This window comes from Vombatus ursinus, unplaced genomic scaffold, assembly GCF_900497805.2.
Source record: "Vombatus ursinus unplaced genomic scaffold, bare-nosed wombat genome assembly UNPS02014810.1, whole genome shotgun sequence".
Taxonomy (NCBI): Eukaryota; Metazoa; Chordata; class Mammalia; order Diprotodontia; family Vombatidae; genus Vombatus; species Vombatus ursinus.
Genome location: NW_020954588.1, coordinates 13,910,777 through 13,924,452, shown reverse-complemented (window position 1 = coordinate 13,924,452; position 13,676 = coordinate 13,910,777). Strand labels below are relative to the sequence as shown.

Sequence of the window (13,676 nt, the reverse complement as noted above, 5' to 3'; positions counted from 1 at the left end):
TAAGTGCTTAATAAACGTGCATTCTCCCTCTTCCTCACTCCATTCCTTTGCTTGCTTTTTTTTGTATCCCTAGCACTCATCACAGTGCCTGCAACGTTATGAACATTGAATCATTGTTTGTTGATTGATTTTTGATAATAATAGTCTCAGGATCTTAGGATTTAGAATGAAAAGGGACCATAGACATTCCCTGTAGACTCATTATATGCTAAAGAATCATTCAGGTGAGTTTTCCAGTTCACAGGCACCTGACTGGAGGAGCAACTTTGTTCCCTTTGGTTGTATGGGAAAATATTTCCCTAAGGCACAGGTCCATGTGAGGGCTTCGTCCTTGATCAACACGATGTACAGACTACAAGAGAAAGACCAGTTTGAGTGGCATCGCCAGGACACGTCTTTAACCCTGGAAATGATTTCATCTGACCCAGCAGAGAATTATGGCAGCATATTAAAAGCCAGGATCTGGCCTGGATATCCCAAGGACATGCTGATGAAATGTGTCAGGGACATCCTCTGAACCTCGAGGCTTCCACTTTCCGTCTGTGAACTTTTTGCTCTCAAGGTTGGAAAACAACTAGTAGTAGAATGCTCAGAGAAGTAAGTATGCATAGCATGTTAGCACTATAAATAGCACCTCATTTTAAGCAACATAAATTAGGATGGTTGGACATTAAGTCAGAGAAGAGGAAGAACTAGTAGACGGAAAAGAATAAAGGACAGGGAGATTCTTTATCCTGTTCTGTCATTAACTGCCTTTGTGACCTTGGGCAACTTACTGATTTCTCTAGGTCTCAGTTTCCTCACTTGTAAAAGTTAATGATCTCTAAGGGCCCATCTAGCTTTAACATTCCAAAATTTTAGTCATATATATAGTCTCCCCAATGACTTGAATAAATCGATCTCAAGTGGCAAAAGAATTTACCAGAGTGAAGGTAGCTGTTAGTTTTATAAATTTTGGAAAGCTGGGGAAGTGCCTAAAGGAAAAAGTCTGGTGCATGTGCTGGAATGTATTGGACACTATGGCCATCCATGTTTAGCTTTGATTTTCAAAAAAAAAATTCTATAAAAAGTGTCACCTCAAAATTAATATGCAAACACAGATACATATATGAATGTGGGAGAGAGAGAAAGGAGAGAAAGAAACAGAGAAGAGAAGAGAAAGAAGAGAGAGAGAAAGAGTGAGAGGAGAAAGGGAGGGAGAATGAGAGAAAGAGAGAAAGAGAGAGAGAGAAAGAGAAGTGCAGGGAATGAAAGAGAAGAAGGAGAGAGGGAGAAGAAGAGAAAGAGGAAAAGGAAGAGAGAGAGGGAGGAGAGGGAGAGGGAGAAGGAGATTTGGAAGAGGGAGAGGGGGAAAAAGAGGGGAGAGGTTTGGGTATCAGCTATTATGTTTTATAAAGAACAAGCCTTGCCCAAATTTGCAAGTTCCTTTATTCAGGTGACATGCCTGGTAGATTGAAAGGTACAGATAAATGAATTCTGTGTGCAAGAGGCAGTAAGGCCATAGTGGACAGTGTGATGGGCTTGGCAGGGAAGATGGGTTTAATCCCACCTTCAACATTTACTATTTTGTCACTTTATGATCCTGGACAAGTCACTCCTGAGCCTCAGTGTTCTCAGCTGTAGAACTACAAGTGACTGAAGGTCATGCCTGGAGATGGCTAATGCCACCATTTTCATTAAAAGCAAAAAAATGGCCTTGGGGAGGTTTCCTGCTCCCACAATAGCTGCCCCATTTTGCCAGTTTTTGGTTCATGGTAGAAAACTTATGGAGGTCAAAATAGTGACCTTTGCTTCTAGATAATGAAACAGAGGGTATGCTAATTAAGCTTAGGATGATGTCCAGTGGTAAGAGACTCAGCAGCCGTTTGAAAGCAGTCCTTGGAATGTGTTTTAAAGCCCACTTTTGCTTCGCTCTAGCTGGACATAGCTTTCCCTGCCTTACACAGCATGCTCTTTAGGCCCTTTCTGGGGCCCTTGAGCTGCATTCGCTGGCATCTCGTGCCATTTCTCTCTGTTAGACTCTGAGGACTTGAAGGGCATCTAAATGTCATATATCCCCCAGCTTGTAGCACAGAGTCCTGTTTATAGTAGGTATGGAAGGAACATTGCCTGAAGGCCAAGCAGTGACCTCAGAAGAGCTTTCTTAACTTAATGATTATTTAATTTTATTAGATTTACTGTAGAGCATTAGTTTTGTTCTATTATAAAATATTGCTAAGTAATGAGTCTTTATCTTGGGAGATTAAAACAATGTCTCTTACAGTGAGAATCTCATTCCAGTTCCTCGGTAAAGTGGTTTGTGCTTTTTATATGTTCTTTTTGTGGTGGCCACCAAGCTGTTGGCTATTTTTTTTTTAAAGGCGATCAAGTTAGAATACTGGGGAGCCCAATGAGCTGGGGGATGTAACCTTGAGGATAAAGAGGTGTTTCTTCCATTCCTTTTACCAGAGTCTGTTATTTGGTCAGGTTCAAGGGACGGTTTGTATACAAGCAACCTCAGCAGCCTAAGAGTTTACATTCATACAGTGCTTTAAGCAAGGAGTTCTTAAGCTAGGTGTCCATTAACTTGTTTGAAAATAAATTTTGATAACTGTATTTCAATATAATTGATTTCCTGTATAATTCTATGTATTTCATTTTCTGAATTTAACATTAACTCTGATTAATTCTAATCTAATTATTTATTTAATTAATTAAGAATTAACATTATTCTGAAAAGGGGTCCACAGGTTTCACCAGACTGCCCAAGGGGTCCAAGATAAGCACAAAAAGATTAAGAATCACTTTTTTAAGGTTTTCAAATTCTATGCTATCTCTCATTTGAGCCTCACAATTCTGAGAGGTAGGTCCTGTTATTATTGCTATGCTTCTGATACTTAACTAATTGTTTGACCACAGGCAAGTCACTTAGGCGGATCTAAACCTCAGTTTCCTCATCTGTAATAATAATAGCTAGCATTCATATAGTGCTTTAAGGGTTGCAAAACGCTTTACAAATAGCATCTTCCTAGAAGATCGACGCTAGTTTTATTCCTATTATTCCCGAGAGAGACAGAGAGAGAGAGAGAGAGAGATGGAGAGAGATGGAGAGATGGAGAGACAGAGAAAGACAGAGACAGAGAGAGACACAGATAGACAGAGAGCAGGCAGAGACAGAGAGAGACAGAATGGAGAGACAGAGACAGAGAGAGGAAAGTGACTTGCTTAAAGTTATATAGCTAGTATTTGTATGAGATTGGATTTGGACCTGGGTCTTCCTGACGCCAGGTCCAGCAGTCTACCGCACCACCAAAAGCAAATTAGGGGTTGTTACTAGTACCTACTTCATAGGGTTACTATGGGACTTAAATAAAATATTGCTTATAGAAGCACTTTGTAAGCCTTACCATCTGGTCTAAAATGGTCAGTTATTATTATTTGCATGAATTGGCTCCTAGTATGTAGGCACACAAACATAAATTCTTGCAGACAAAAAATTGTCGAGGTGCTAATTTAGTATTACCATGTGGGGCTATCATGGAATGCACAGGGGTTCCTTATAATACTTGCAGACATATTGCAAGCCTGCTTCTTGGGGATTTTCAAGGGACTTAATTATTATTTAATACTTAGAATGCCATGTACAGAAAATCCACTAAGCATAAGCACATGGAAATTGAACTTAGCAAGGTCTTCTCCCCTGGGGATCTCACTGAGTTGGAGCAGAGATAACGCACTGACAACCTCCCATGAAAGGTTGCCACTGAAAGATGGTGATGTGCCCAGCTCATAAAGGGAGATTGATGTGAGAATACAGCCCCTTGGTCCTCTTACTATTTGAGTAATAAAAATAGAACTAGGCCATGAGCCAGGCTGCTAAAATTATTCTGTGGTCATTAATTTTCTTCTGTTTCCGTTAAACAATTATAACAATTCACCAACAGGACTGTTAGATTTTAAATGATGGCATCAAGACCCAGAAGTTTAGCTTCATGGTCCATAGCGGAGATCAGGGGTTCTTGACCTGGGCTCAAGGGATCCAGGGAAAAACATTAGGGGGTCTGTGAACTTGATTGGGGAAAAAAGGATTACATCTTTACTTTCCTTAACCTCTAACTGAAATTTAGCATTTCCTTCAATTATTTAAAAGTCATATTCTGAAAAGGGGCCCATGGCCTTCTGCAAATAGCCAGAGGGTGGGGGAGGTTAAGGCTAAGGTTAAGGTTAAGAACCCTTAATGCAGATGGTCAACATCAGATTATACAACATTTTCAACACAGTCATATTTTTTGGTTTTAAAAAAAAAGACTTAAAATGTCCTGTTAAATATTTCCCTCAGGCAGATGCAGAAATCCAAGCTTCATGGGACATAATACTAAAGTTAAACTATCATAGTCTCAATTGTATTCCTTAAAAATATGTTTGGAATAATTATTCTATAATTAAATACATCTGTAGAATACTTTATAACATAGTTATAATATCATTAAATAGATGTGATAAGGGGGCAATTCTAATACTTCACACCAGCAGAAATGTTAATAATTTCCTTTGGTCACGTCTAGGTAGGAGTGTGCTGTTAAATGTTTACCAACTGGCTTTCCACGCAAAAAAGTATGCATGACAGCCTTTTAAGTTTAATATGCCTTATCAATATTTTCTCCACTTTCTGAAGTCTCGACAATCAACAAAACAATAAATTAAGCCATAATTTGTAGCACTGTTGATTTCCAAGGCATAAATTGCTCATGCTGAAAATTTAACAGTTGGCTCTTCTGAGCTGGTAAGAGCTGCTTCCAGCACACCCCTATATCCAGGGAAGCAACCCTTATGGAGATGGGACCTGGTAAGCCCCTCTGCAGGTGCTATGTCCATTGCCCTGTCAACTGCCCCTGCTACTAAAAGATCCAGAAAAGAAAGTTCTTGCCACTAATATCTTTGGCACTGTTAAGTAGTGGATATGGTTTTAATTGTTGAAATGACTCTTAAGAAGACATGTTACCTTCTGATTTGTTGTTGTACCCTAAGACTCAGTGGTCCTTAGGGTATTTGCAGTTGAAATTTCCTATATGTGTTGCCTTCCCCCATTAGAATGTAAGTTCTGTGAGAGATGGGACTGTCTTAGATTTTCTATTTGTGTCCCAAATACTTAGCACAATGCTTGACACATAGTAAGTGCTTAATGAATACTTTTCAATTGACTAATTACTATAAGTGATGAATAAGGGAGAAAATAAAATCTCTTTCTAATTTATGTCTGACCGTTACTCTTTCATTCAATGACTTTCCATGGCTCCCTATTCCTTTATAATGAAGTACCAATCCTCAACCTGGTTTTTAAAGCTCTCTGGGATATAGCTCCAACCTTCCTTTCTAGTTGTATTTCACATTCTATATTTGAGACAAATTGGATGACCAGCCTTTCTCAGGTCTTATCCTTTGTCACCTCCCTCCCCAGTCTCCATGTATTTGTGAATTTCTTGAGGACAAGAGACTAGGTCATTTTCCTATTTGCTTCCCCAGTGCCTTGAACAAAGAAGGTGAATTATAAAAATTTGCCAACTTGAAATGGAATTCCTTCATAAGATATTGCTGTATGGTAAAATTTTCTCAAAACATTATAAAGACAGGCATCAACAGTAACTTTGCTACAGGATGATTGGGACCCTTGTCATAATCCCAGAGCAGAAAAGAGTGCTTTCAGATGCTCACAGACCAGAACACAGAGAGAGTAGTAAACTCCTCTCCTTAGATCATACCATCTTGGAAGAACTGAAAACTTAGAGGTCCCTAGAAATATCTCTGAAAACAGTTGCACAAAATCCCTGAAGTTTGGCATACTGTATTCTCCACCCTGGAAGCAGAGCCCTACTTTGACAAAGAGCTAAAAGTCAAGAAATAAACTGGAAAATGAGAAAACAAAAATTTCAGAAAAAATTCTGACCATAGAAAGTTACTAGGGTGACAAGGATCAAAACACACCCTCAGAGGAAGATAAGGAAGTCAAAGCTCCAACATCTAAAGCCTCCAAGAAAATTATGAATTGGTCTCAGGCCATGGAAGAGCTCAAAAAGGATTTTTAAAATCAAGTAAGAGAGGCAGAAGAAAAATTGGGAAGAGAAATGAGAGTGATGCAAGAGAATCATGAAAAAGGAATCAATAGTTTGGTAAAGAAGACACAAAAATACTGAAGAAAATAACACCTTAAAAAACAGACTAGACCAAATGGTAAAAAAAAGACAAAAAAACCAATGAGGAGAAAAATGCCTTGAAAAGCAGAGTTAGTAAAATGGAAAAAAGAGGCACAAAAATTCACTGAAGAAAAAAAAAACTCCTTAAAAAGTATAATTGGCCAAGTTGAAAAGGAGGTACAAAAGCTTACTGAAGAAAATAATTCCCTAAAAATTAGAATTGAGCAAATTGAGCTAATGACTTTATGAGAAATCAAGAAATAATAAAACAAAACCAAAAAATTAAAAAAAATAGAAGACAATGTGAAATATCTCACTGGAAAAACAACTGACCTGGAAAATAGATCCAGGAGAGATCATTTAAAAATTATTAGAGTACCTGAAAGCTATGATAAAAAAAAAGAGCCTAGATATTATCTTTCAAGAAATTATCACGGAAAGCCGCCCTGAAATTCTAGAACTAGAGGGTAAAATAGAAATAGAAAGAATCCACCGATCACCTCCTGAAAGAAATCTCCAAATGAAAACTCCAAGGAATATTATAGACAAATTCCAGAGCTCTCAGATCAAGGAGAGAATACTGCAGGTAGCCAGAAGGAAACAATTCAAGTATCCTGAAGCCATAGTCATGATAATACAAGATTTAGCAGCTTCTACATGCAAAGATCAGAGGGTTTAGAATATGGTATTCTGGAGGGCAAAGGAGATTACAACCAAGAATCACCTATCCAGCAAAACTGAATACAATCCTTTAGGGGAAAAAATGGATATTTAATTAAATAGAGGATTTTTCAAGCATTCTTGATGAAAAGACCAGAGCTGAATAGAAAATTTGACTTTGAAATACAAGACTCAAGAGAAGCATAAAAAGGTAAACAGGAAAGGGAATTTAATAAAGGAATAATAAATAATTAATAAATAATAAATAATTAAATAAAGGAATTTAATAAGGTTTAACTGTTTACATTCCTACATAGGAAGATGATACTTGTAACTCATAAAAACTTTGTCATTATTAGGGCAGTTAGGAGTATATATAGACAGAGTACAAAAGTGTGAGTTGAATATGAAAGAATGATATATATATTTAAAAAATTAAGGGGTGAGAAAGAAGAATGAACTGGAAGAAAGGGAAAGGGAGGGGTAGAATGGGGTAAATTATCTCACATAAAAGAGGCAATTAAAAAGCTTTTTTAGTGGAGGGGAAGATGTGGGAGGTGGGGGGTAGTGAATGAACCTTACTCTCATTAGAATTGGCTCGAAGAAATAATAATATACACACTCAATTGGGTATAGAAATCTGTCTTACTCTAAAGGAAAGTAGGAGGGGGGAGGGGTTAAAAGAAGGGGGAAAGTGATAGAAGGGAGATTGGGGGAGGTGGTAGTCAAAAGCAGAACACTTTCGAGGAAGGACAGGGTGATAGGAGAGAGTGAATAGAATAAACAAGGGGGTGGGAAATAGGATGGAGGGAAATACATTTAGCAATCATAACTGTGAAAAAAATCTGAAGCAAGTTTCTCTGATAAAGGCCTTATTTCTCAAATATAGAGAACTGAATCAAATTTATAAAAATAGGATCCATTCCTCAACCAACAAATGTCAAGAGATATGAACAGTTTTCAGATGAAGTCATCAAAGCTATCTATATGTGAAGGTGTTCTAAATAGCTATTGATTAGAGAAATGCAAATCGAAACAATTCTGAGATACTACTTCGTACCTATTATGTAGGCTAATAGAAAAGAAAAGGAGAATGACAAATGTTGAAGGGGATATGGGAAAAAAATGAGACATTAATGCACTGTCTGCGGAGTTGTAAACTGATTCAACCATTCTTTAGAGCAATTTGGAACTATGCCCAAAGGGCTATAAAACCCTGCATACCCTTTGACCCAGCAGTGCCACTATTGGGTCTGTATCCCAAAAGAGGTAAAAAAAACAAAAAAGGAAAAGGACCTATATGCACAAAAATATTCATAGCAGCTCTTTTCTGAGGGCATAGAATAGGAAATTGAGGTAATATCCATCAATTAGGGAATAGCTGAACAAATTGTGGTATGTGATTGTGATGGAATGCTATTGTGCTATAAGAAATAATGAGCAGACTGGGAAATAAGATACACAAGCAATGGGATATAGAAATCTATCTTACCCTATAGGAAAATAGAAAGGGAAGGGGATAGGAGAAGGAGGGGGTGATAGGAGGGAGGGCAGATTAGGGGAAGGGTAATCGGAATGCATGCTGTCTTGGGGTGGGGGGAGGGGAGAGATGGGGAGAAAATTTGGAACTCAAAAAGTTGTGGAAGTGAATGTTGAAAATTAAAAAATAAATAAATAAAAGAACAAAAGAAATGATGATCAGGATGCTCCCAGAAAAACCTGGAAAGACTTAGATGAGCTGATGCAAAGTGAAACGTACCTTGTACAAAGTAACAGCAATATTGTAAGATGATCAGCTGTGAATGACTTAGCTATTCTCAGCACTACAACTATCCTAGACAACTCTGAAGGACTTATGATAAAAGATGCTATCTGTCCCCAGACAAGAAACTGATGGTGTCTGAATACAGATTGAAGCATCCTTTATTTACTTGGTTTATTTTTCTTGAGTTTTTTTATTTTTTTGGTCTACTTTTTTTTTTCACAATATGACTAACATGGAAATGTTTTGCATGACTACACATGCATAACCTGTATTGAATTGCTTGCCTTCTCAGTGAGGGGGATTGGGGAGGGAGGAAGGGAGAGAATTTGGAACTCAAAGTTTTAAAAACGAATATTAAAAATTGTTTTTACATATAATTGGGGAAAATAAAATACTAAATAGTTTTTTTTAAAAGAGCATCAAATAGAAATTGGTGACTGTGCAGTAAAATGGAGTTAGCACTGACCCTACAACAGAAGGCCTGAGTTCAATTCCTATTTCTGTCATTGATTAATTGTATGACCGTGGGCAAATCAGTTAAAATCCCTGGGCCACAGTTTCTTCATTTGCAGAATGAGGAAGGGCAAGTGAGGAAGGCACTCTGGAGGGGGTGAGCAGGGGCTTCCTAGAGAAGATGGCTCTTAAGCGCATACAAAGGCACATACAAAGGCACAGTCCTTGCCCTTATGGAATTGATGGTTAAGTACCAATGAGACCATGTCTGTGAGCCCATTTGAAAAAACATATGTAAAAGACTTTAAAACGTAATTAAAAATATTCTCATTTTGAAAAATGAACTCACTCATGAGTTAGTCCCTTCTCCTCCAGGAAATGTTCAACTTCGTCAACTTGGTGAGCTTTAACACGGAAGTCAGTCTTGCTTTCTGGTCTGATTTGCGAGACTGAATCTGGTTTCCAGAAATCGACCTGAAAAAAGGGTCAAAATACAGAAAATGTGCTGAAGATGCCAAATATGTGGCTAGAGCTGTTTTAATCTGTGATGATCAGTCCTATGTTGGGTGATAGAATAAGTATTAGTGAACAGTTTGCCAGGGCTACCAAAAAAATAAATGCAATTCAAATTCCATTTCTAAAATGAGGGAACTAAATGTCTTCCCATTTTCTGTATTCATTGGCCATTGTTGAGTTCTGGTTACCTTAGGATTTTCTATCTGACTTGTAGCTGGAACCTTCCATATGTGTTACCTCCCTCATTCAAAGGTGGTCTCTTTGAGAGCAGAGACTGTCTTACTTTTCTCTTGGTATGCCTGGTGCTGAGTATAGGAAGCACATAGTAAGTGTTTAATAAATGTTTCATTCATTTATTCATTTCTATTTTTAAAGGAACATTGCAAAATTGGAGCACATATAAATGACAGCGAACAGAAAAGTGAAGGAAGATTTTGGGGATCATGTCATGAGTAATTAATTACTTAAGGAGCAGATGATGCATATTCAACCATCTATTAGACATCATGAAGTGGATGTCCTGAAGATATGATAAAATGCGATAAAAATTCCAAAATTGAGCTAATTTTTTCTCTTAAGTCCTCTGCCTTCCAGTTTTTCTTATTACTATTAAGGGCACCATCATTTTTCCAGTCCCCATGGCAGGCAAACCTAGATGTTATTCTTTATTCCTTTTGCTCGACCCCCAATCTGTTGCTGAGGCCCATTGATTTCACCTTTGCCACATCTCTTGAATATGCCTCTTCCTTCTTTGATACTGCCAACACCCTAGTGCAGGCCTTTATCTCTTCATGTCCAGACTATTGCAATAGTCTACTAGGTGTGTCTCCCCACTCCAGTCCGTCCTCCATTCAGCTGCCAAAGTAATTTTTCCTAAAGCTAAGGTCTGACCATGTCATCCCTCTCCTTCCCATCTCTGCCCCTATTCAATAAACACCACAGGCTCCCTATTAACTTCAGGATCAAATAAAGACTCCTTTATTTGGTATTCAAAGCCCTTCATAACCTAGCCCCCTGCACACTCCACCTTTCCAGTCTTCTTACACTTTGCACCCCATCATGTACTCTCTAATCCAGTAACATTGGCTCCTTGAACAAGGCACTCCAGCCATTTTCACTGACTGTTCCCTTTGTCTTGGAATGTGCTTACTCCTCATCCTTTCCTTGCCTTCCCTAGCTTCCTTCAACTCCCAGCTACAATCCCACCTTCCATGGGAAACACCCAATCCTTCTTAATTCTAATATCTTTCCTCTATTAATTTCATGTTTCTGCTGCATATAGCTTGTTTTTATACAGTTGTTAGCTACTTGTCTCCCCCATTAGATTGTGACCTATTCAAGAGCAGGAATTGTCTGCCTTTTTTGGTATTCCTAGTGTTTAGCACAGTGCCTGGAACATAGTAGGTGCTAAATTTAACTGACTAATTAGGTTTAGTCTTCAGAAGAGAAGACTGAGGAGGAGATGAACATAAGATCACAGATTTAGCGCTAGAAAGTAACTCAAAGATACTTTAATCCAGACCCCTTGTTTTACAGATGAGGAAACTGAGGCCCAGAGAAGTTAAGTAACTTCCTCAGGATGAGACCTGGCTTCAAATATTTGGAAGAGCTATCGAATGGAAAGAACATTGAATTTATTCTGTGTAGTTGGATAAGGTAGAGCTAGGACTAATGGATAAAAAGAAAAGGTAGCTAATTTCAATTCTTTGTAAGGAAGGACTCTCCTACAATTAGAGCTTTTCAAAAATTTATTTAATTCTATGGAAGAGTGAGCCCCTCATTTTTGGAAGTATGCAAGTAGAGGCTGGATAACCATTGGTCAGGAATCTTGCAGAGAAGATCCAAGCTTTGGATGAGATGTGAGAATTAACGAGTTCTAGGTTCCCCTCCAAATCTATGTTTCCATCGTTTTAATGTTCCCATTACTTTGCTCTAACCCATATCGAGTCAGATTAATCAACCAATAGATCAACCAAAAAACATTTATGAGGTACTTATCATGTGATTGGCATTGTGGTGGACAACAGGGATAGAGATACAAAAGATACAATTCTTGCCCCAGAGGAGCTTGTATTCCATGGAAACTTAATTCTATAATGTAACAGAAGATAATGAATGTGTCAGTGAGTAGAGAAAGCCCTGGAATTGGTGACAGGAAAACTTGAATTCAAATCCTGCTTCAGGTATTAGCTGCCTGAATCTGGGAAAGTCATTTGATCTCATTCAACCTCAGTTTCCTGATCTGTAAAATGGAGGCAATGATAGAATCTACCTCACAAGATTAGTGTGGGAATCAAATGAGATAATGTATGTCAAGTCATTTGTAAATCTTAAAATACTATATAAATCCTAGCTATTACTATTATCACCCTAGATCAAGCCCCATGACCCGGGCATGATGTGCCCCTATCAGGCACAAAGTTCTAGTAACAAATCATTTTAAAGGCAGAATAGAAACAATTTTTACTTTGAAGCCACATTGAAGAACTGCTGGAATATTTTGAGTTGGGTATTCATCAGAAAGGGGCACAGTGACAGCCCTTTGGGGATTTGTACTGTACCACCTTATGTTCTGTTACAGACCCATGGTACCATCAATATAATTAAAAATGTCAGTTCCCATTCCATGGAAGATGCTTCAAAAAAAGAAAAACTAGCACAGGAATTTGGGCAACAGCAAAGGGAAGTATTGAAAACCCCCTCCCTGTGGTTGTTTTGTCTCCTTTTGTGTCTTTCAGAGTGGGCCCAAAACAAGGCCATACAGTTTGCTTTGGGATGAAAGAAATTCAGAGACAAGCGATGACACACGGCACGTGAAGCTCAAGTTGAAGCTGGCCAGAAGCCCAGGTTGTATTCCAGGTGACTTCGAAGCAGATCGTTTTGCTCCTTTGAGGGAGAAGGTCAGTTATTTTGCATTAAAAATCTCCCATGGTTGTCACCAATTCTGAAGCAGGTTGACAGCCTCTGTCAACTGTTTTAAAGTTTACTGAAAATCTGTTTTGTTCTGGCAACTAATGAGAGGCTGTATGGATCAGTAGAGAGAGGGCTGGCCTTTGGAGTCAAGAGAACTCAGACTACCTCTGCCGCGCTGGCTGTCTGATCATAGCCTAGCCATACAATGTCTCCACATCCCAGGCTTCACTCTAAGACTCTAAGTTAAAGACAGTTCTTGGTCTGCATCAGATGAAGGGAATGTCCGTTTGAAGGATAAAATCACATGCCAGGACCAAAACTGCCCTAGTTTAATAATGGCAACAGATAAAATGCAATGGCTGTGTTACCAGGAAAGTCATGTAAGTCTTGTAAACAGTAACAGTCTGAAAACAGACTGTCTTCAAAATCTTCATTGTCTCTTCCAAAGCATGTGACCATTCATGTTTCATTTTCATTTTATCTTCACAGGGTGAATTTAAAATTTGAAAGAAAGAGCAACAAAACCCCAACAGTTGCACCCTTTGTCCATTTACCTCTACTTGGTTGGCCAAAACATGCATCAGGTGGACCTGCTTCTCATCCTGGATGCTTACTCGGAACACCTTCTCCCTGGGAGGTGAGGAAGAGAAGGAAACAGACAGAAACAGAAAAGAGAGAATTTCAAGTGTGAAACTCCCCTAAATTGGGCAAAGCAAGGCAGAAGGACTTACTCATGGTAGATATTCCAGGCTTACCCCTCAAAGTGTTCACCAGAATGGTGAGCAGAGGCTAGGCCTACACTAATGAGAATCAGTAAGGTCAACATCGTGCTTCAACCAACACTGATGAATGGGTCTCACCTGCTTATATATCCAGCCCATTACTTCCCTTTCTCGCCTTGACAAGAGATTGGCACAGTGGAATCATGATTAATGGACTTGCTGGCCTTGCTGCTGCATGAAACTGTGTAGTCCGACTGGGTATCTTTCTCAACACCTGTGGTCACAGAACAAATAGTCTCAGGTTCAGCCCAGGTATTTTATTAGGGGCCTAGGACTTGAATGTTTTAGAGCTAAAAATCAATGAGTTTTAAATGTAGGAGGATTCTTTCCAAATGACTACACTTCTCATTTTTAAAAACAAGTTTCAGTCGTGTCCATATACTTCGACCGTATTTAAAATACAAAATAAATTGGGGT

The 13,676-nt window shown here is 38.6% G+C and overlaps 1 protein-coding gene across 1 annotated transcript in view; it reads right to left on the bottom strand.

Moving 5' to 3' along the window:
* CPB1 (carboxypeptidase B1) overlaps nt 1-13,303 on the bottom strand; it is a 42,993-nt gene extending 29,690 nt beyond the window's left edge. Inside the window, exons 1-3 of the mRNA XM_027876121.1 lie at nt 13,233-13,303; nt 13,032-13,107; nt 9,398-9,522 (exon numbers count right to left, since the gene is read on the bottom strand). Of these exons, the coding sequence (XP_027731922.1) occupies nt 9,398-9,522; nt 13,032-13,107; nt 13,233-13,303 (272 nt within the window). The remainder of the gene's footprint in view (nt 1-9,397; nt 9,523-13,031; nt 13,108-13,232) is intronic.
* Between the last annotated feature and the right edge of the window lie 373 nt (nt 13,304-13,676).